The sequence below is a fragment of the Ranitomeya variabilis genome, chromosome 1, assembly GCF_051348905.1.
Source record: "Ranitomeya variabilis isolate aRanVar5 chromosome 1, aRanVar5.hap1, whole genome shotgun sequence".
Lineage (NCBI taxonomy): Eukaryota > Metazoa > Chordata > Amphibia > Anura > Dendrobatidae > Ranitomeya > Ranitomeya variabilis.
This window is the reverse complement of record NC_135232.1, coordinates 901,688,844-901,711,639: the sequence shown is the minus strand read 5'-3', so window position 1 is coordinate 901,711,639 and position 22,796 is coordinate 901,688,844. Positions and strand designations below refer to the sequence as shown.

At 46.3% G+C, this 22,796-nt stretch overlaps 1 protein-coding gene across 1 annotated transcript in view; it reads left to right on the top strand.

Moving 5' to 3' along the window:
- Positions 1 to 484: 484 nt before the first annotated feature.
- Positions 485 to 22,796, top strand: part of PLA2G12A (phospholipase A2 group XIIA) — a 44,187-nt gene continuing 21,875 nt past the window's right edge. Inside the window, exon 1 of the mRNA XM_077278939.1 lies at positions 485 to 799. Within this exon, the coding sequence (XP_077135054.1) occupies positions 592 to 799 (208 nt within the window). The 5' untranslated portion in view covers positions 485 to 591. The remainder of the gene's footprint in view (positions 800 to 22,796) is intronic.

The window sequence follows — 22,796 nt, the reverse complement described above, 5'->3', positions numbered from 1 at the left end:
ACCTAATTACTATCATAAAGAACACCGTGTCACAAAAAAAAAAACAATCTCACACTCACTGAAATATATAGAAGCGTTCCAGAGTTATTACCTCATAAAGGGACACTGGTCAAAATTGAAAAATGTGACCTGGTCATGGTCAATATTGGCTCAGTCACTAAGCGGTTAAAAACAAACAAACACATAACCAGCCTGAATCCGTTTCTAGCAACATGCTGTAGAACAAAAATAGTAAAAAAAAAAAACATGGGGGCGTTCTTAAACTGGTTAATAGGACGCGACGCAGTTTGCAGCTCTGAGGCCGGTGGTCTCTGTCACAGTCTAGGATTGAGCGGACCCTGGTGAGTGGTGCGGGGTCCCCTGCCCCTCAGGACGCCACACAGTACACCTGCGCTATCAGCCGGGCCACTGACGGCCCCCTCCTCACTGGACACGTGACCGCCAGGCTCCGGCTGATGACGTCACGGGCAGCAGAAGGCGCTGCACACACACACAGTGCAGGCAGTGCTGTGTGACTCCTGCGGGCTCCATGTGCACCGCGCCCTCCTCAGCTCTCCCGCACTGCTCGGCTCACTCGCCCACTAGCCGGCCATGAGCCCCTGGCTGCCGCTACTCGCCGTGTTGTTCTCCGCGCTCCCGGCTGTCAGCTCCCGGGACCACCAGCAGCCTGAGACCCCGGACTGGAGGATGACACTGAAGACCATCAGGAACGGAGTGCACAAGATAGACATGTACCTGAACGCTGCCCTGGACCTGCTGGGAGGAGAAGATGGCCTGTGCCAGCACAAGTGCCGAGATGGTAAGCCTCCAGGAAGAGACCGCTTCCCATTTGGTGCGGCGTTACCGCAGACTGCCCGGTATATAAGAATAGCAAGAGTGACCAAAAGACTGAAAGATGACAAAAGATAAAGTATCACTAATCTGCAAGAAATGCCAGTGGTAGATTGTGACCATTAGCACACACATGAAAAGAGATTTGGCCACTAAGAGCTGTTATTATTGAACTGCAAACGTTTCTAGGATGTAAGAAAAAGGTGTAGCCAAGTTGTGGTGAGCACAGGGCAATTCTAGATGGAACAAAGCATATCATACTCTATCCATGCTGCTAAAAAATGGAACTGATGGCTCAACTGTGGGCAGAGTACTGTAAGCATCACCTAGATGACCTGATGGCGGTGGCCAGGGCCGGCTCCGGAGTCTCAGTGGCCCTAACACATACCACGATTCATGATGCACAGATACAGCAGAGATATATAGGTGTAGCACAATGCCAGATTTCACTTCTTACATGAGTGATAGCTATTGTAAATTGTACAATACCATACAGCAGCGGGGCTTTATATAAGTAACCCCTTATATGCCAATTCTGCGCGAGCCTTGCATTGCATCACCCGAAACATCCGTATTTCTATGCATCTGCACACTCCTGTCCAAAGAACGGGCGGCTGTGCAGGGTGAAGTGATGCGAGGCTCTCACAAGTGCAACTCCGAGTCCGACCTAATATATAGTAATGATTGGTCACTTAGTCACTTACTAGTCCACGTGTGTGTTCTGGAAAATAAGTCCTGATAGTGGCATTTCTGCACTGTGTCACTCTTGGAGTAGGGGACATGTAGATCCTGTTCTTTAGCAGATGGCTAACTCGCACACATAACCAGCAGCCTTTGTTTTGGCCAAAAGATTTTTTAAGCAGCCACCACGACACAGTAAATTCTTTTGGCCAGGCTCTACACTACTCTAACCTATTAAACATTTGTTAAACTATGCAATGCAATTTAGGTTATTTTTAAATCTTTAAAATGACCAATAATATCACATACAAGAGACAAATACCACCGTACCCTGACCAGACACCATATTACCACCACATAGTGACCTATAATACCAATATGGTGACATTGTACACAGGACCGCTGTATATACTTTACAGTGTATAGTGTCAGTGTATAGGTAACATACTGACTCATTAGTGACGCCTCTAGGTGAAGTCTTTCATCTTCATCCAGCACAGATCGACGTCACGTCTTCCAGCCAGGACTTGTCTCTGCAGGAAATAACACTGTTATCTAGAGCACCGCTTGCAGAACACTTAACTTTTTTTTTCCCCCAACTTCTACACTACACCAAACAAAGAAAAAAAGGCAACATAGGGTCACTCTGCACAGTAACAGGATCGCCTCCCCATTTTAAAACAGTATACTAAAAAATAAAATAAATACATCACTGCAGTAATAATATCCCTTAATTAGCCCCTAAGGTAATAATATCCCCCCATCCTGGCCCCCGTGTGTCTCATTCCTGGCTCCAGCCATGTGTTCTCCCATCTGGCCCTCGAGAATATCCATTCTGCCCCATATGGTCGCCCATGATCCCGCCACCATGTCTCCATCCTGCCGGCTTGCAGCTTTCAATAAAAATTAAAAAAAACAAACCCCCAAACCTTTCCTCTTACCTTGCCGCTCTCCAGCGGTGAGCAATGTTCCCTCCAGGCTGAAAGCGCGCACTGGCCGGCGAATGACGGCGACGTGCGCGCTGACGTCAGCTGCCAGCCTCCTGTTGGCTAGCGGCTTTAACTATTGCCATGCGGGCCCGGGCCCGCACGGGAATAGACTGTAACTGAACCCTGCGTCTCGGACGCAGGGTTCAGTTACTGCATCTGCAAAATCCTGCCGCTGGGGCCCGATCAGCAGAAGAGACGAGGCCCGATGCGGACCCCCTCTGGTGACCGGGCCCCAGACGCCTGGTCAGCACGCTGCCTGTTTCCCAGACAGTGTGAGTGGGCCCCCCCCCCCCCGTCTTGCCCGGATGCTGACGCCGGCCCTAGCAGTGGCCACTAGGTGCGGAGCACGCCCCAACGTGCATTTTTTTTTTTAAATTCGTTTATTAGTTCAGTATAAACAAACAGTGCACACATTTGCAATTACCATCAATTATACCGTGACATACAAATAGTTGTAGAACAACATCATATCAGAAGTTACAGAATAATGAAATGTGCATGGTAAATCATTAGTTACTTATAAGAGAAAACTACCTATAATACAACTTAACTTTAACCACTAACAGTAACAGTAAGTCGCCAAAAGAAAACAGAGTTAAATCCTGTTCTATGAGCGATGTCCCCAAACACCACAAGCCCACCCTCCTATGTAGATGTCTAGTCAGTGCAGACTATAGAGTATGACAAGAGGAGTTCCATCTGCCCCATATCCTCTCAAATTTACCTGGACATCCTCTATTTTGATACATTGTTTTTTCATATGGGATAATTGAGTTCACCAGATCGATCCAAACTCTAAGGGTCGGGGGGGAGCCACCCATCCATCTTAACGCCAATACCTTTCTTGCCAAAAAGAGTGTCTCTCGGAGAAAGATCCCGGTGTAGCGATCCCAGGCCTCCATGTCCCACACCCCGAACAAACAGGTCAACGGTTCAAGCGGGACAGAGATCGACAATAACGATGTTAATAGTGTCGTCACCTCTCTCCAGTAATGAAGAACTACAGGGCACCTCCAGATCATATGAACAAAATCAGCATTGGGCGCATGACATCGTAAACAATCTGACGAATGCAAGCGGCCCATTTTAAAGAGCCGTGTCGGGGTTAAATAGGCCTGATATATGATATATAACTGGGTCATTCTATTATTGATTGAAGGGGAAACTTTAGTTGAAGATTCAAGAATATCCTCCCATTCCTCTCCCAGTACATCGGGAAGGAGTTCCTCCCATTTCCCCTTGACAGAGTTGATGACCGACCCATCTCCCATGGATAGCAGATATGTATATAGAGAGGATATAAGTCCTTGAGGACCCTGCGATTTGAGGATACCTATTAAAGGCAAAGAAGAGATCGCCCGACCCGTACCCACATTTCGCATGTGTGATTGGAAAGCTGACCTTAGTTGTAAATACCTAAAGAATTGAGACCTAGGGATGTTGTAATTATTTCGCAGTTGTTCAAAGGTTACAAAAATCCCCTGGTTATGTATATCGTTTACCGAGAGAACACCGCGAGAGATCCAGAAATCAGTGGATGGATGATTTAGTAGTTCAGGTATATAACCATTGTTCCACAGTGGCATCTCGGCTATGATATCCATAAATTTAATAATTCTTTTTATTTGTCTCCATATCAGTCTCGCCAGCCGGAGCATAGGTAACAGACGACAAGTACCAACTTTCTCCATCTCCAAGAATCCCAGTGGGCAATTAATCTGGGCAGAATGAATTAAATGACTCTCAGAATTAGGTAGGGAGCTATCAGGCATCCACTTACTTATCGCCTTAGCCTGTCCGGCAAGGTAGTACAAATAGAGGTCTGGTAAAGCCGCTCCACCCCCCTTTTTCGGTCTCTGTAAAATAGATAGTTTGAGTTTGGGTCTGGCCTTTCCCCATATAAAGGATGTAATTAGGGAGTTTAATTTTGCGAAAAATGACTTGGGTATTGGTACAGCACTATGTTGAAAACAATAATTGAGTTTGGGAAGCAGTATCATCTTAATTAAATTAATGCGGCCTGCAACTGAGAGGGGGAGTCTACTCCATGTTATAAATTTAGACTTGACCAAATCCAGCAGTGGGTAAATGTTTTGTTGTAGGTCTAACCGACTGTATTGAGACATATGAATACCCAGATATTTGAAGTTGGAAACCACAGGTAGCGACGTGGGAATCCCAAGACAGGGAGCCGCAGTATGAGATAGAGGCATCAGGGCAGATTTATCCCAATTTATATATAGGCCAGAAAATTTGCTAAATTTATCTATAGTTGCTATCACTTGTGGTAGAGTTTCTTCTATTTTATCCATAAATATTATCATATCATCAGCATATAGGCCAATGGTATCCATACGATCTGCAATATTTATTCCCTTGATATCCTTGGAGGATCTTATGCGTATTGCTAAAGCCTCTATCGCAAGGGCGAAGAGAGCTGGGGATAAAGGGCATCCCTGTCGGGTTCCCCTGTGTAATGTAAAAGAATCAGAGATGGAATTATTTACGATTATACGCGCTTTGGGATTCTTATACAGCTTGTCTATTCCCCTAATAAATTTTCCTCCAAAACCATACTTCTGCAGACACGCGGAAAGGAAAGGCCACTCGAGAGAGTCAAATGCCTTGGCTGTATCTAGTGATGCCAGCGCCCAGCTATTATCCGGTTCTAGAGAGCTATACTGAATCACCGATTGGACTCGCCTGACATTGATAGAAGTACTTTTCCCGGGCATAAAACCAGTCTGATCTGGGTGTATAAGGTCCAATATGAGCGTATTTAGCCTAGTGGCCAATATTTCTCCAGTCACCTTCCACGACAGCAGTATCGGAGGATGTCTCCCCGCCCTAATAGGGGACAGGAACAGGAAGAGGTTAAATACCCTCCCCTTCCTGCACCCACCAGTGTTTTTTCCTGTCCCCTATGGGGCAAGAAGAGGTTTCCGATAGTGCTGCCGTGGCCGGCGAACGGGAGTGCTGCTTGCCTATCAGCCGGGCAGTCGCGGTCGGGAGCTCCGCTCTCCTCCTCTCCCAGACTGCTCCCATCTCCGCGTTTCCGCGCGACTTGGGACCTCCGCCCGCTCTCCCTGCGCCACTTTCGAGTGGTAAAGCAGAGCGGTGTAGTGCTCCGGGGTCCTCCTGCAGCTCCCCGGCTTCCTCCTCTCCCACATGCCGCTGCGGGCTGGCGCGCGCGCACCGGAAGTGCCGCGCTCCGGGACTTCCGTTTTTTTCAAACGGAGAATTGGCGCGCACCGGCCGGCATTCTGCGCCTAGGAACAGCAGCGGCGACCGGGGCGGGTGTCTGGGACAACCCCCCCCCCCCCCAGGGACACTTGGAGAGGAGGAGCACCAAACTCGCTGGAATCTCGGTAAGACTATTTATTCCTGACTGGGGAGCCCTCCTAGTGAGACATCTGTCTATGACTGTATCTCTGACGGTATGGACGGCGACAAACCCTCTCACTCTGCCACTGCAGAGCCCAGCGCACACCCCTCTACTGTAAGTAGCGGGATGATGTCCCTTGCTGTCCATGTTTTCCTTTAAAAAGTTTAAGCGGCTCAGTCTACCTTCTCTCTCGTTTCAGGGAGACAAGGTCACTGGTACTAGGAAGCCCAGCCGCAAATGTGGTGCTTGCTCAGCCAAGCTCCCCTCAGCGTACACAAAGAAGCTCTGCCAACCATGCACAGACGAGGTGCTGCGTAGCGAACAGCCTTCTTTAATGGATAGTATTAGAACCCTCATCAGGGAGGAGGTTCAGTCCTCTATGGCAACCTTCTCTCGAGCCCCGACCCCACAGCCTCCCCCTCCTAAAAAGAGAAGATTGGGCCGGGTAGCCTCAGACTCTGACTCAGGCGAGATACATACCTCAGGGTCAGAATATAGCTGGGAAAAAGAGGGTTCTACTTCCACTTCTGCTCTCAAATCCGATAGCAGAAAATACCTCTTCTCCTCTGAGGATTTGGAAGAATTGATCTCCATGGTGAGAGGCACCATGGGGGTAGAGGAGGAGAAAGAGGACCACTCCGTACAGGATGAGATGTTTGGGGGTCTGAAACCTAAGACGGTAAAAGGATTCCCCATACATGAAAACATCGAGAACCTTATTCTCCAGGAGTGGAGCCTGCCAGAGAAGGGACTGAACACCCCATCTGAGTTTAAAAGCCGTTTTCCCCTGGAGGGAGATTGCTCTTTATTTGATATGCCCAAAGTGGATGTTCAGGTGTCAAGGGTACCAAGAAGACGGCCCTACCCTTCGAAGATGCCTCCCAACTGAAAGATCCTATGGATCGTAAAACAGAGAGCTTACTGAGGAAATCTTGGGACACCTCAACCAACTTACTGAAATCCAACGTGGCCTCAACATGTGTGGCCAGATCGTTGTTTCTTTGGCTTCGTACCTTAGAGAACCACCTCGTACAAGGTACATCCAGGGAAGACATCCTTAATTCTCTCCCCTTGCTCCAAAAAGCAACCGGATTCCTTGCGGACGCTTCCGCGGAATCAGTCCGAGTGGCCGCTAGATCCGCTGTCCTTACAAACTCAGCTAGGAGGGCCCTGTGGCTTAAGTCTTGGGGAGGAGACATTACCTCAAAGTCTAAACTTTGTGGTATTCCTTTCCAGGGCCATCATGTCTTTGGGCCAGCCCTGGATGACATCCTGGACAAGGCGTCAGACAAAAAGAAGGTCCTTCCAGAACAAAGGATCCCGAGGAAGCGGTTTTTTCGTTCCCCTCGTGAACAACCAACCCAGCAGAACTATAGGGGAAAAGGCAAAACGGGGCGATGGAGCTACCCAAAAGGGGGGAAAACCAGAAACATCATGGTTCCCCAGCCCCAGCAGTCCTCGGAGAAACAATGACTGCTCCCAGGTCGGGGGTCGACTCTCGGATTTCCTCTCCAGGTGGCAGGAGATCACCAGGGATCAGTGGGTCCTGCGTACCATACTGGACGGCCTAAAATTGGAATTCGAGAGTCCTCCCCCTTACCATCTAACGGTCACTTCCCCACAATCTCCAAAACTTCAGGAGGCTCTGAGGGCGGATATTCTAAACCTACTCCGGGAAAAAGTAATTTCCCATGTACCTCATCGAGAAAGGGGAGAAGGGGAGGTTCCTCAGGTTCGCCATTTCCCAGAACAATCGGATCAGCCATTACCAGTTCAATGTCCTTCCGTTCGGAGTATCATCTGCCCCACGGGTCTTCACCAAGATCATGCTGGAAGTGATAATCTTTATCCGACAACAGGGGGTCTGCGTCATTCCATACTTGGACGACTTCCTCCTCATAGCACCGTCAGCTTCTCGCCTCAATCAGGACGTGACAAAGGTTCTCAACATCTTAACGTCTCTCGGGTGGATTCCGAATCTGGAAAAATCGGATCTCCAACCATCTCCACAGAAGAAATTTCTAGGAATTCTTCTGGACTCCGAGAAGAGAATGTCCTTCTTACCCAGGGACCGTCGGATCGATCTTATCCACAAGATCTCCAGATTCGGAGTCCAGAAATTCCCAACTCTAAGGGACTCTATGTCAATCCTGGGTTCTCTAACATCATGTATCCAGGCAGTTCCCTGGGCACAGGCCCATACAAGGACTCTACAATCTCATATCCTGTCCTATTCAAGAGGACACCAGATGGCCCTATCCAGGAAGATCCCTCTTCCCACTCATGTGAAATCCTCCCTTTCATGGTGGCGGAACCCCCGAAACCTACAGCGGGGAGTCAGCTGGGATCAGACCCCTCTCCGAGTCCTTACAACAGACGCAAGTCAGAGAGGTTGGGGTGCCGTGATCGAGAAATCCCACTTTCAGGGGTTGTGGTCTCCAGATATGAGACGCAGCTCCTCAAATCTGAGAGAATTAAAAGCAGTGGAGGAGGCGCTAAAAGCCTCATCGGCCCTCATCCAGGGTCACCATGTACGGGTGATGTCCGACAATATGACCACTGTCGCCTACCTCCGACACCAAGGGGGCACGAGATACTCAAGCCTGAAATTAACTGCTGGAAGGATTTTTTCCTGGGCAGAGAAACACCTCCTGTCCATCTCTGCAGTACATATAAAGGGACTGGACAACTCCCAGGCAGATTACCTCAGCAGGAGGGATTTTCATCCGGGGGAATGGTCCCTAAACCAGGAGGTGTTCATGTCCTTGGTCCAGAAGTGGGGAACCCCCGAGGTGGACCTGTTCGCCAGCAGACAAAACACAAAGGCAGACAAATTTTTCTCTCTAAACACCTCAAACGAAACTCGAGGATTGGACGCATTCTCCCATCCTTGGGAATTTACCCTAGCATATGCCTTCCCGCCGATTCCGCTACTATCCAGAACATTGCAGAAAATCCGGATAGATCAAGTCTCGACCATCCTGATAGCACCATGGTGGCCAGGAAGAAGCTGGTTCAACGCGTTAATAGACATGTGCCTGGAAGGTCCAATCCTACTTCCCCAGAGACGCGACCTGCTTCAACAGGGCCCTCTGTTTCATCCAGACCTACACAAGCTGAAGTTAGCAGCCTGGTTTCTGAGGCCGAGATCCTGAAAGCCAGGGGGCTTTCTCAAGACGTGATTGAAACCCTACAAAAAAGTAGGAAACCGATAACCAATGCCATCTATGGGAAAATATGGAAGAAATTTTCTTCATGGTGTTCTCCGAACAAACCAGATCCATTTAACCCGAAGATTGCTCAGATCCTTCAATTTCTTCAGAAGGGCTTGGATTTGGGACTCTCGCCAAGTACCCTAAAAGTCCAAGTGTCGGCACTCGGATCTTTCTTTGACCAAGATCTGGCAAATCACCGATGGATCAAACGGTTTATAGCTTCGGCAACAAGAATCCGTCCAAGACGTCTCATCCACACCCCTCCGTGGGACTTGAATCTGGTCCTAAAGAGTCTAACCGGTGACCCGTTTGAACCCCTTTCAGCCTCCAACTTGAAAATCTTGACCCTAAAAACTGTCTTTTTGGTGGCTATCACTACCGCCAGGCGCATAGGGGAGATACAGGCTTTATCAATCCGAGAGCCATTCCTGACCGTAACTATGGACAGCATAATCCTGAGATTAGACCCTTCCTTTATGCCTAAAGTGGTCTCTGAATTCCATAGAAATCAGGAAATTATTTTACCCTCTTTCTGTCCGAATCCATCTAACCCAAAAGAAGAAGTCTTTCATACCCTGGACGTCCGCAGAGTAGTCCTATACTACCTTCAACAAACAGAAAGTTGGAGGGTAGATCAGAATCTATTCGTCCAATGGTCAGGACGAAATAAAGGCAAGAAGGCAGCCAAAAGTACAATAGCAAATTGGATTAAACAGGCCATTAGCCTTGCCTACTCATCCCAGAACCTGACTCCTCCAGCTTCTCTAAAAGCACACTCCACCCGTGCAGTCTCAACTTCCTGGGCAGAGAGGGGTAGCGCATCTTCGGAGCAGATTTGCAGAGCCGCCACCTGGTCATCAGTTCATACTTTCACCAGGCACTACAGGCTCAACTTCAACAGGGACCTATCGTTTGGCAGACGAGTTCTCCAGGCTGTCGTCCCTCCCTAAAGAAATTAGCGGTTGGTATTACTCCGATACTGCTGTCGTGGAAGGTGACTGGAGAAAATAGAATTAGAACTTACCGGTAATTCTCTTTCTAGGAACCTTCCACGACAGCACTAATTTCCCTCCCTATCTGATTTATGTATTAAACATTTCCTGCACTTAAGTTGTAACTAAACATGCTACTGTGTCCAGAAAAAAACACTGGTGGGTGCAGGAAGGGGAGGGTATTTAACCTCTTCCTGTTCCTGTCCCCTATTAGGGCGGGGAGACATCCTCCGATACTGCTGTCGTGGAAGGTTCCTAGAAAGAGAATTACCGGTAAGTTCTAATTCTATTTTTGGTGAAAATTTTGTAATCTACGTTTACTAGTGATATGGGGCGATACGATCCACATTCCAAAGGATCCTTCCCTTCTTTTTTAAGTACAATAATGTTTGCATCATAGAATGTTTCGGGCATCGTCTCTCCCTCCCATATACTCCTAAGTACTTTCAATAAAAGTGGTGCCAATTGACCTCAATATTTCTTATACATCTCAATAGGGAACCCATCAGGTCCAGGGGCTTTCCCGGTGGCCATGTCCACTATAGCCTGCTCAACCTCCTCCAAAGTAAACTCAGCTTCCATAAAGGCTTGCTGAACTGGACTCAATGAGGGGAACACTATGTCCGATAAATAATCTGCACATTCAGGAACACCAAAACCACTATTAGACTTATATAAAGAGTTATAGTAATCATGAAAACACTGGAGGATCTCCTCAGTAGAGGATACCAATGAACCATCAGGTGCCCGAATCTGCAATACTGTGTTGGATGTGTTGTGTTGGCGTACTAAAAAGGCCAATAGCTTACTGGCTTGATTCCCCAATTCGAAATATGATTGGCGGGTAAAAAACAATTTACGTTTGGATTTTGTGTCTATATGTTGGGTATATAGTCTTTGGGAAGTGAGCCATGCTACCCTGTTGCCACTAGTTTGGTTAGTTACATAGGCGGCCTCGGATTCCTTCAACTGTCGCTCCATCTCATCATCCCTTCCCGCCGTTATTCTTTTAATATAGGAAATAGTGGAAGACAAACATCCCCTTAGATACGCTTTCAAAGTATCCCAGAACAGACCAAGATTTGAGGGATCCGGGTGGGTGAGGATAAAACAGTTCAACTGATCCACCGTTCTATCACTAGAATCTATTAATTTCAGCCAGAAGGGATTCAATTTCCAGGGTATAAAGTTATTTGGTTGACCATATTTAAGTTTAAGAATAACTGGACTGTGGTCCGATATTCCCCTATTGCCATGCTCAATGCTATCTACCCTTAATGCCAGATCACTAGACCCAAATATGTAGTCTATACGAGACAGAGACTGCCTAGTTGACGAGTGGCAAGTGTAATCCTTTAACCCAGGGTGACGAATTCTCCATAGGTCCAGCCATCCGCTACCACCCATAAACAGTGCCAACGGAGAAGAGGATTGAACAGAAGGGCCTCCAGACATCCCTTCCCCCAGTCTTAATTTATCTAAGGAACTATCCATGACTAAGTTAAAATCTCCCATACAAATAATACTAGCGTCAGGATAATTTAGGGAGAATCCCATTGCCATACGGAGAACCGATATACTAGCTGGGGGTGGGTTATAGATACACAATATCACATATTCCCGAGTATTAATAAAAGCGTGTACGAAAACGAAACGACCTTCGGGATCTCGTCTTGCCTCTCTGGCCTCCCATCTAACACTTCTATGAATTAGCAGAGAAACCCCTCTTGAGTAGCTGGTATGAAATGCATGAAGGGACCACTGCACCCATGGTTTTTGTGTACACTTAGCTGTGTCCCTGGTCAAATGTGTCTCTACTAGTGCTACAACATGGGGGTGATATCGCTTAATTTGTGAAAATACCTTGATTTTTTTACGAGGAGTCTTAATTCCCCGTACATTCCAAGTCATACACACAATCTCAGACCCCATAGCCACACTTGAGAAAAGGAACACTATGCACCATAGCTTGTGTAGAGATCAGGAACACCACCCAGAGCACAGAATTATCAATGGCGACTATTAAACATATCAAAAAGTCAAAACTGGTATAAAAACCAAAATAAAATAACACTTGAACAGAAGAGGAGTTTAATCCTTCACTCCTACAGTCAATCAAAAAAGGGGATACCCTCACTGGAATCAGCGTTCGGTATTGTTGGTAAACTCAACACCTTGTACGGAAAGCTCCATTTGTATTGCCATTGGATAAGAGAGATTGCTCAGGAGTCCGGCACAGTAGACGCCTTGTATGTACGTAACCATTCGGTTACCTCCGCCGGATCTGTAAAAAACAGGGAAGAACCTTCATGGACAACACGGAGCCGAGCCGGGTAGAGCATGGAGTAGAGGATGCTTTTATCCCTGAGCCGCTTCTTAACTTCCACAAATCGAACTCGCTGCTTTTGGAGCTCCATAGAGAAATCCGGGAAAATCGATATAGTGGCGTTATTGAATTTAATAGGGCCCTTCTGCCTCGCCAGGCGGAGTATCGCATCTCTGTCCCTGCAGTTGAGAAGACGCGCCAAGAAAGGCCGGGGTGGGGCTCCAGCGGGGAGAGGCCTCGTTGGTACTCTATGGGCCCTCTCCACAGAAAACGTTGAGGAGAATCCATCTCCCAAGGAAGTTTTCAGCCAGTCTTCTAGAAATTGTTCAGGCTGCTGACCCTCTGTGCGCTCCGGCAAGCCAATTATTCGAATGTTATTACGGCGCAGTCTATTTTCCAAGTCATCTGCCTTCTGTTTCCAAGCATTCACGGACCCGGTAGCCTTTGATAACTTAGCTTCCATGGGGGTAATGGTGTCCCCCAACGTGCATTTTGGAGGTTACTGCTTTCTCAGGATTTTGCTGCAGGAAAAAAATGCAACATGTGAACATACACTGAAAGGCTATTTCACCTATTCTTGGAATGGTATTTGCCAAACAAATCCACATCAGGCAACCTGTAGTGCACACTTTTTATATCAGTAGTGTTTGTTCACTAAGTACTTGATGTGGATTTTTCAGGTTTTTAAAGTTCTGAAAAGAAAGTTAGACATGCTCTACAGAAATGTTTTCTCATTTAAATGTACAAGTAGTTTGTTGCGACTGTAATTTGTTTTTTAAATGGGGACTTTGGTGCAGAATTCATGCCAAAAATGTGTCAAAACCTCCTTTAGAAACATAGGAATTAAATTGAGAAAAAAATAGGATATTTTTCCATTACATTTAAAAGCATGTTCATGGGGGATTTAAAAAAAAAAAAAAAAAAGTGTATTTTGGTTCAGAATTCTCTCCAAAATCCTAAACAAAAAACTGTTTCAAGACCGCCAATTGTCTCCCAGTATTGATGAGGGGGCGTTTATGAGCAGACACTCCTGATCCATTAAGAGGCGTGCACCGCTATGTGCGTCTCTCCACAAATCTTAGGGTATGTTTCCACGTTCAGGAAACGCTGCGTGTTTGACGCTGTGCAGAGCCGCACAGATGTTACAGCATAGTGGAGGGGATTTTATGACATCCCGTCTCCACTATGCGTGGTAACACGCACCTGGTGGCCCTGCGATTCCGGACATGCTGCGCGTCTTTTTAGATCGCAGCATGTCCGTATACCTTGCTGCGCCGCCACAAGGTAAATCACAGGGCCCTATGTGTGGGGCGCGATGATGCCGGATGTGTACAATGAACACATCCGGCATCTTCGCATCACAGAAGGGGCGGGGCTTAGGGCGGAGCGGGTTTGCCGCTCCGTCCATACCGCCGGCCATCCTGAAGGTGGACACATACCCTAACTCCAGCTCCTCCTGGGCTACAAATTGTGGCAGTGTGATTTCCGCCGCTCATCGTGAATCTGACTAGCCGTGGTCACCACTGTCCCGCTCCAGCTCCAACAAAGTGAGCAATCCAAAAGTGGCTTCTTCTTTTTTTTTTTTTTTTTTTTTTCCCCACATATTTCCCCAAAAAACTCAGATTTCTGGAGGAAAAAAAAAAAGCTTTGAAAAGTTGTCGTCCGCTATGTTTGTGCATCGGGTACGTTCACATAAAATTTTTCACATGATTTTGCTAGCTGACAAATTTGTACCAAGCAAAATAAAAATAAAAATTGGGTGCTTTTTTTTGTGTATAGAGCTTTTTTTTCTACTTGAATCGATGCACTGGCCAAAGTTGGAGCATTCTTTACCAGCAAAAATACTCCCAAGAGTTGAGGAAAAAAACGCACCATGTGCGGTATAGGCGTGTTTTCTTAAAATCAGCAGGAAGCCTATTTGTTTTTCCTACTGTCCATTTCGAAGCGTATCAGCTTTAAAATCCTTGTGTAAACGTTGTGAACATCCTGTAAGGGCACTAAACTCCTTGTGCTGACTTTTGTGGTCTTTACTAGTGATGAGCGAATACACTCGTTACTCTGGTGATCTCTGAGTATTTTGTAGTGTTCGGAGATTGTTTTCATTGCATTGCCGCAGCTGCATGATTTACGGCTGCTAGACAGGCTGAATACATAAGGAATGCCTGTTTGTTAGGGAATTCCCACATGTACTCAGGCTGTCCAGCAGCTGTAAATCATGCAGCTGTGGCCAAGAAAACTAAACCTCCGAGCACTAACAAATACTCGGAGATCACCTGAGCGTGCTCTGGAAAACCCGAGCAACGACTATACTCGCTCATCACTAGTCTTTACCTCTCATTGCCCCATCAGTACACTATAACATTGTTTTCAGATGACTTCATGTCTTTAAACACAGTTCTTGTGATAAGGTTCCAGTGTCTGTTTTATGAGACCATAAAGTCCTGTGTTCAGGGTTTGGTGCAATCATTACTCATTTCTGTTATGTTGTGCTATGACTCAGAAAATAAAATCAATGGACAAAGAGATAATGTCAGACCAATCACAGTCCACGTTTCATGTTTTCAGTGCAGAGTAGAAAATGATAGCTGAGTGCTGATTGGTTGCTATGGGTAACTACACTTTTGCTGTGAGTCAGTTATTTCATTGATCCAGAAGGACTATGGTAAAAGGATGTGGGAGTAGGACTTGCTGCAATATGATTAGTAAAGTTACTTAGAGATGTACAGGGTGGGCCATTTATATTTATACACCTAAATAAAATAGAATGGTTGGTAATATCAACTTCCTGTATGTGGCACATTAGTATATGGGGGGGGGGGGGACTTTTCAAGATGGGTGGTGACCATGGCGGCCATTTTGGATCCAACTTTATTTTTTCCAATGGAAAGCGGGTCATGTGACACATCAAACATATTAAGAATTTCACAAGAAAAACAATGGTGTGCTTGGTTTTAACATAACTTTATTCTTTCATGAGTTATTTACAAGTTTATGACCTCTTATAAAATGTGTTCAAAGTGCTGCCCATTGTGTTGGATTGTCAATGCAACCCTCTTCTCCCACTCTTGACACACTGATAGCAACACCACAGAAGAAATGCTAGCACCGGCTTCCAGATACCTTCACATGACCCCAAAGATAAAAGTCTAAGGTGGTCACACATGAACACATTTTATAAGTGGTCATAAACCTGTAAATAACTCATGACAGAATAAAGTTACGTTAAAACCAAGCACACCATTGTTTTTCTTATGAAATTCTCAATAAGTTTGATGTGTCACATGACCCTCTTCCCATTGAAAAATAAAGTTGGATCCAAAATGGCCGACTTCAAAATGGCCACCATGGTCACCACCCATCTTGAAAAGTTTCCCCCTCCCAAATACTAATGTGCTACAAACAGGAAGTTGATATCACCAACCATTCCCATGTTATTTAGGTGTATCCATATAAATGACCCACCCTGTAGTTCAACCACTTTGTCCACATTGGCCAGTTCATTGTATGGGGCAGACCAGATATCGGCCATCAGTGAAGGAGCCAGTATTGGCGTGTTGTTTTTTGGCAATCTTCTGTCACAATGAAGCGACGCAGAAATTTATATTGGGCACGGAAAATCCCTTAAATGAGGCCATATTCTTCTGATATAGAGCTAACAGTCTTACTTGTGTTAAATGATTAGCCATCTATGAAGTGTTTTCTTTTTTTTTTTTTTTTGCGGTTTTTGTTTTTTTGTTTTCAATGGTTTTTTCTTTTGTTTTTTTGTTACATAGGACTTTATTTAACCCCTTTCTGACCTCGGACAGGATAGTACGTCCGAGGTCAGATCCCCCGCTTTGATGTGGGCTCCGGCGGTGAGCTCGCATCAAAGTCGGGGCATGTCAGCTGTTTTGAACAGCTGACATGTGCCTGCAATAGCGACGGGTGGAATCGCGATCCACCTGCCGCTATTAACTAGTTAAATGCCACTGTCAAACGCTGACAGCGGCATTTAACCGGCGCTACTGGCCATCGGGCCAGAAATGAGCGCATCGCTGACCCCCGTGACATGATCGGGGGTCAGCGATGCGTCTGCATAGTAACCTCTATGGTTGCTGATGCCGGATTGCTGTGAGCGCCACCCTGTGGTCGGCGCTCATAGCAATGCAGGAATTCATCTACATAGGAGCGATCTGATGATCGCTCCCATGTAGCTGATACGATCAGGTAAGCCAGCTTCTAGCCTCCCATGGAGGCTATTGAAGCATGGCAAAAATAAAAATGTTAAAAAAAAATGAAAAAAATAAAAAAATATAAACGTTTAAAGCACCCCCCTTTCGCCCCATTCAAAATAAAACAAAAATCAAACCTACACATATTTGGTATTGCCGCGTTCAGAATCGCCCGATCTATCAATAAAAGAGAAAAAGGATTAACCTGATCACTAAATTGCGTAGCGAGAAAAAAATTTGAACTGCCAGAATTACGTTTTTTTTGGTCGCTGCGACATTGCATTAATGCAATAATGGGCGATCAAAAGAACGTATCTGCACCAAAGTGGTATCAATAAAATGTCAGCTCGGCACGCAAAATGCAAAAAATAAGCACTCACCTGACCCCAGATCACGAAAAATGACGACGCTACGGGTATCGGAAAATGGCGCAATTTTTTTTCTTTTTTTTTTTAACAAAGTTTGGAATTTTTTTCACCACTTAGATAAAAGAGAACCTAGACATGTTTGGTGTCTATGAACTCGTAATGACCTGGAGAATCATAATGGCAGGTCAGTTTTAGTATTTAGTGAAACTAGCAAAAAAGCCAAACAAAAAACTAGTGTGGGATTGCACTTTTTTTGCAATTTCACCACACTTGAAATTTTTTTCCCGTTTTCTAGTACAGGACATGGTAAAACCAATGATGTCGTTCAAAAGTACAACTCGTTTCGCAAAAAATAAGCCCTCACATGGCCATATTGACGGAAAAATAAAAAAGTTATGGCTCTGGGAAGGAGGGGAGCGAAAAACGAACATGGAAAAACGGAAAATCTCAAGGTCATGAAGGGGTTAAGGCTAGATTGACACCAGCGTATTTTCTCGCACCCAAGAAAATCGGGCCATTTATAGTGAGCAGCGTGTGAAATGTTTTCCGTGGACTCATTGACTTGTATGGCCAAGTGCCGTCTGATAATTGGATCCTGCTGGGGCATGATGCACAGTCCCATAGAGTAACATTGGTCCGATTGCAATCCATTGTTTTGTTGGATCACAAGAAGACTGAAAATACAGTTGTCTGCACAAGCACTAAAGATGACCTGGCAGGAGGATATTCGACCCCCTAATTGACACTTTCCTGACATTTTCCATTTTTGTTTTTTCTCTCCTTTTTTCAAGAGACATAACTTTTTCTATATTCCGTCCAAATACATGTGTGAGGTCTTGTTTCTTGCAGAATGAGTTTGTGTTTTTGAAAGGCACCATTCATCTTACTACATACTATACTGTCAAATCGGAGGGGGGGGTGTGAATGACACGGTTTGTTGGGAAATGTTTTAACAAGTTAACAGTCGTGGCACTGTGACACGCAATCATTATCTACCTGGAATGATGCGGCACAGCCTGTGAACCTGCTCCATACATTCGCTCCTGATTTGTACAATATGTGTATGGCGGATGTGTGGAAGGGGTTAAAGGCATTAAAGCCCCTTTAATGCTTATTACATTAGTACCTTGCTTTTAGCATTTCATTGGGGCATTTTTGAGAAAACAATCCTTGAAGTTTTAATTGCAGGTGCAGCAGGGCAGGCACTGCACTTCCAGCTGTGTTGTGCTCTCTTTTCCCCACTCACCATCATCTTCAAGACTTTGACAGATCTTTTCTTTCAGTGACCTGTCTCCCCAACTCAGTACTGGTCATTGCCTGGGTTTGCTTCATCAGCGGTGGGTGGCGGAGCATGCCCCGTGAGCTTATGACGTTGCAGGAGCCAGGCCATTGATCGTTCATATCACTAGGAGCAGTTGAAAGTGCAGTTAGATGTTGCTGAGATAATGTAGCAGTGATATGTAAAAGAACGATGATGCATTATCAGGAAAGATTACCTTTATCAGGTCACTGACAGTGATTAGTGGAGCACAACAGATAACTTGTGCCATAGAGGTCTATTGTTAGAATACCCCTTTGGCCTGGATTAAAGCCGTGGCTCTGTATAATTCTCCTCTGTTGCTTGCTTGATGTTATTTCTGAACTCACATAGTTGTATTCTCTGGGGTTTGAAACATTTTTTTTTTTTCTTGTAATATGCAATTGATCAGAAAATCATGATAAAACTAAAGAACAGAAAATTTTAACACCGTGGGGAAGATTTATCATGCTAGACAAGATGGCAAGGCTTAAGAGAAAAGTGGTGTGGTCTAAACGTTCAATACTGTGTATCATAATCGTGGCACATTTCTGGGGGATTCCGCAGCAGAAACCTGAAAAACCTATCAGAATACACGCAAAATAGTTGAATGTATTTCTATGTAAAAAAAACAAACAAACCTTTTCTGTGCATATTTAGGTTTTTGAACATCTTTTAATGGCTTCTGGTTTTGAATTTAATAGGGACATGTCTATTCTTTGGTGTTTTCGGCACAGAAAACACTCTGTACTTTACAGTATAAGTCATCGGGAAAGCTCAGAAGTCGTCCATAAGACGCCCGGACATCTTTAGGGTGTTTTGCCATAGTTTTTGCTTAAAAAGTGTTAGCGGTTTCTTCATTATTCAATGAAGTGAAAATAATGAAAGTAAAAGAAAAAAGTTACAAAAACTTTGGGAGAAAACTCAAAACAACAATCAGTGGCCAAAATCATTGGAAAAAGCCTCAACCTCTGGGTTCAATATGCTCTCAAACGCCCCTAGATGAATTCCTTGAGGGCTACAGTTTCCAAAACAGAGTCGTGTGGGTGGGTGGTGTAAGCTCTTTTGGCAGAGCTCTACAAATGTGCCATGGTGCCCAGAAACCATGCAAGCATAGTCTGCTTTCCAGACCAGCACGCCTTTCTTTTGGAACTCTGCTGTTTCATTTTCATGGTCCAATGTGTTTAAAATTTTGTGAAGCACCTGTGGGTTCAAAATGCTCAAAACCGGCCTAGATAAATTCATCAAGGGGTGTAGTTTTCCAAATGGGGTAACTTGTGGCGTTTTCTCTGACGCCCATGACGGCACCACGGAGAGAGGGGAGATCCGCCCACCAAGGACAGGAAACCTACAGATAAAAAGGCGGTACCTCTCTCCTGCATCAGTTGGTTTCCTGTCCTTGATGGGAGACCTACAGATTCACCTCCGTGGTGTCGTCAAGAGGATTCTTCGTGGTCAATGCCGGGGCCAATCAGCTCGATTCAGGCAGCGGGGGCCCCCCTGCCTCGGCTGGTGTGGTGACCCGAAGCGCCACCGCTGGGGCTGGCAGGCCTTTAGGGTGCGCGGAGAGAGGTGGCTGGACCATGGCCACCTCTCTAGGTAAACTCACCGGCAGCAGCATGATCCAAGGGGAGTCCCTCTGTGGATAAGGAGCCAGCATCCTGCTCCTCCGGCGTAAGACTGCGGGCTGTAGCTCCCGGGGGTTCCGGGAAGCCAGCAACGAGGTATGATGATGCGCGGCGCCATCTTGGATCCCACTGCGCATGCGCGAGATTCCCCGGGATTATACCAGAAGGGGCCTCTGCGCACGCGCGGCTGACTACGGCACCGCTCGCGCCGGGATTCTCGTCGGGGCGCGCAGGCTCAGGAGCAGAGGGGCCGCGCAGGCGCGCGGAATGCAGCGCCATGCTGCCGCACTAGCGGTGGGACGCTGCATGCGGCGATCGGCGCAGGCGCGAGATTCTGCGGATCTCGCCGGAACTGCGCATGCGCGGGGGAGAGAAAAAAAAAAATGGCGCCTTCCACCGCTACTTAATGGACACACACATGGGGGCAAGCGCTTCCTATGGAATCCGACCAGCGTTCAGCAGTCAGATTCCTATGGAATCCGAGCAGGCATCTCCCCTGTCCAGGGCATCCCCACCGCCGCCACAGCAGCAGCAGCAGAGGCAGCGTCCCCAGAAAGGGCACCAGGATACCGGTAAAGGACGTTCTGGATCACTGCGCAGCAAGGACTCCAGCACAGTGTCCGGCTCTAAGGATAGACCGACATTGGATCACTCCCAACCGGTATTTATGGGTCCATAAGGTGGTAAGTGATCTACGTGAATGTTAGTGATAGTGAGGGCCTATTTTTTGTGCTTCCTTACTATAGGGGAAGAAATGCACAGGCAAGTCTAAGCATAAGATTTGTGCTCTGTGTAGGGAAGATCTTCCATCTTCGTGGGAAAAGAGGCTTTGCAGTGTCTGTATCCAACAGACAGTGTCAGAGGGCCTCCCCGGGTTCGCAGCGGACCTTAAAAACCTGATCAAAGTTCAGGTAGAAGAGACCTTCAAGTCCCTTAAAGGAGGGAAAAAGCGGAGGAAGACCAGGCACAGATCCCCGTCTCCTGAGTCCGGTGATTCAGGGGAGGATATGGATTCAGACTCCTCCACCTCTTCTTCCTCCTCGGCATCATCATCATCATCCTCGACCTCCTCTGGGAGGCGTAGTTGCTTTCCCTTAGAAGAAACAGACAGTCTGGTTAAGGCTGTCAGAAGCACTATGGGGTTAGCAGACTCTCACCCCAAAAAATCTGTCCAGGACATAATGTTTGGGGGGCTCGACCAAAAAAAAAGAGAAGGGCCTTCCCCCTTAATGAAAAAATCCAGCTTTTAATTAAGAAAGAATGGAAAAAACCCATAAGAAAGGCACTACTCACACCAAAAAGGAAATACCCATTCGAGGATCAATCTTGCTCCTTTTGGGATAAAGCACCTAAGCTAGATGTGGCTATTGCTAAGGCATCCAAGAAATATGCCCTCCCATTCGAAGACATGGGGGTCTTGAAAGACCCAATGGACAAAAAGGCAGATGCTTTCCTCCGAGGCTCATGGGAGGCAGCTGGTGGAGGCCTTAAACCAGCAGTTGCGGCTGCATGTACATCCCGCTCCCTGATGATATGGTTAGACCAATTAGAAAGCCAACTCAAAAGTAAATCATCTCGTGACTCTATTCTAAATACCTTACCAGTTATGCGTGGAGCGGCTGCCTTCTTAGCGGATGCTTCAGCCGACTCAATCAAGTTGTCAGCAAGAGCGGCGGTTTTTTCTAATGCCGCTAGACGAGCCCTTTGGCTTAAATGTTGGCCGGGAGATCTCCAAACAAAGTCTAGATTATGCACCATCCCCTGTGAAGGAGAATTCCTATTCGGGCCCACTCTAGATGATATCTTGGAGAAAGCTGGGGATAAAAAGAAATCCTTCCCCTCCCTGAGTTTCCCTTCATACAGGAGGCCCTTTCGGAGCAAGAGGTTCTTCCGAAGGAAACCGGGGAAAAATCAAGATAAATGGGATGATAAGCGAAACAAGACCAAGGGGTTCATATTCAATAGGAACCCCAACGACAACAAAAAGCCTGCCCAATGAAGGCTTGCCCCAGGTGGGGGGAAGATTGTCCCTCTTCCTCTCGGCCTGGGAGAAAATTACCAGCAGTCCTTGGGTGTTGAGTATAATAAAGTCAGGACTGAAGCTGAGGTTCCAAAAAACCCCTCGCCCCTTCTTTATGACAACATCGCTAAAGTCTTCGGAGGAAGAACAGCTGGCGTTGGAAAAAGAAGTCATGGGACTAGTAACCAAAGGGGTTCTTACGGAAGTTCCCCTTCAAGAAAGAGGACAAGGATATTACTCTCCTCTGTTCTTGAGAAAGAAACCGGACGGTTCTTTCAGGACAAATATAAATCTGAGAAATCTGAACAAATTTCTGGAGATTCAGTCCTTCAAAATGGAAACAATAAAAACCTCAATAAAAATGTTGTTCCCATCGTGTTTCATGGTAGTCCTGGATCTAAAGGACGCCTATTATCACGTCCCCATCCACAAAGATCACCAAAAATACCTCAGGATAGCTATCTACATCAGGGGGGTGTTATGCCACTTTCAGTTTTTAGCCCTTCACTTCGGGCTGGCTATAGCGCCTCGGATTTTCACAAAATTGGTGGCGGAGGTAATGGCTCACCTGAGGGAACAAGATACCCTGATAGTGCCGTACCTCGACGATTTTTTGATAATCGGTTCCTCTCCGCAACATTGCGAGGAACAGCTAAAGACAATCAGACATTAACTAGGAAAACTGGGCTGGTTAGTGAACTTAAAAAAATCCAGGTTATCACCATGTCAAATCCAGGAGTACCTGGGTCTTACGCTGGACTCTGTAAAACAAGAATGCCGTCTCCCAGAGGAAAAAAATTAAAAACATCATAAATCTAGTATCCAAAAGGCGAGACACCCCCTACATAACTCT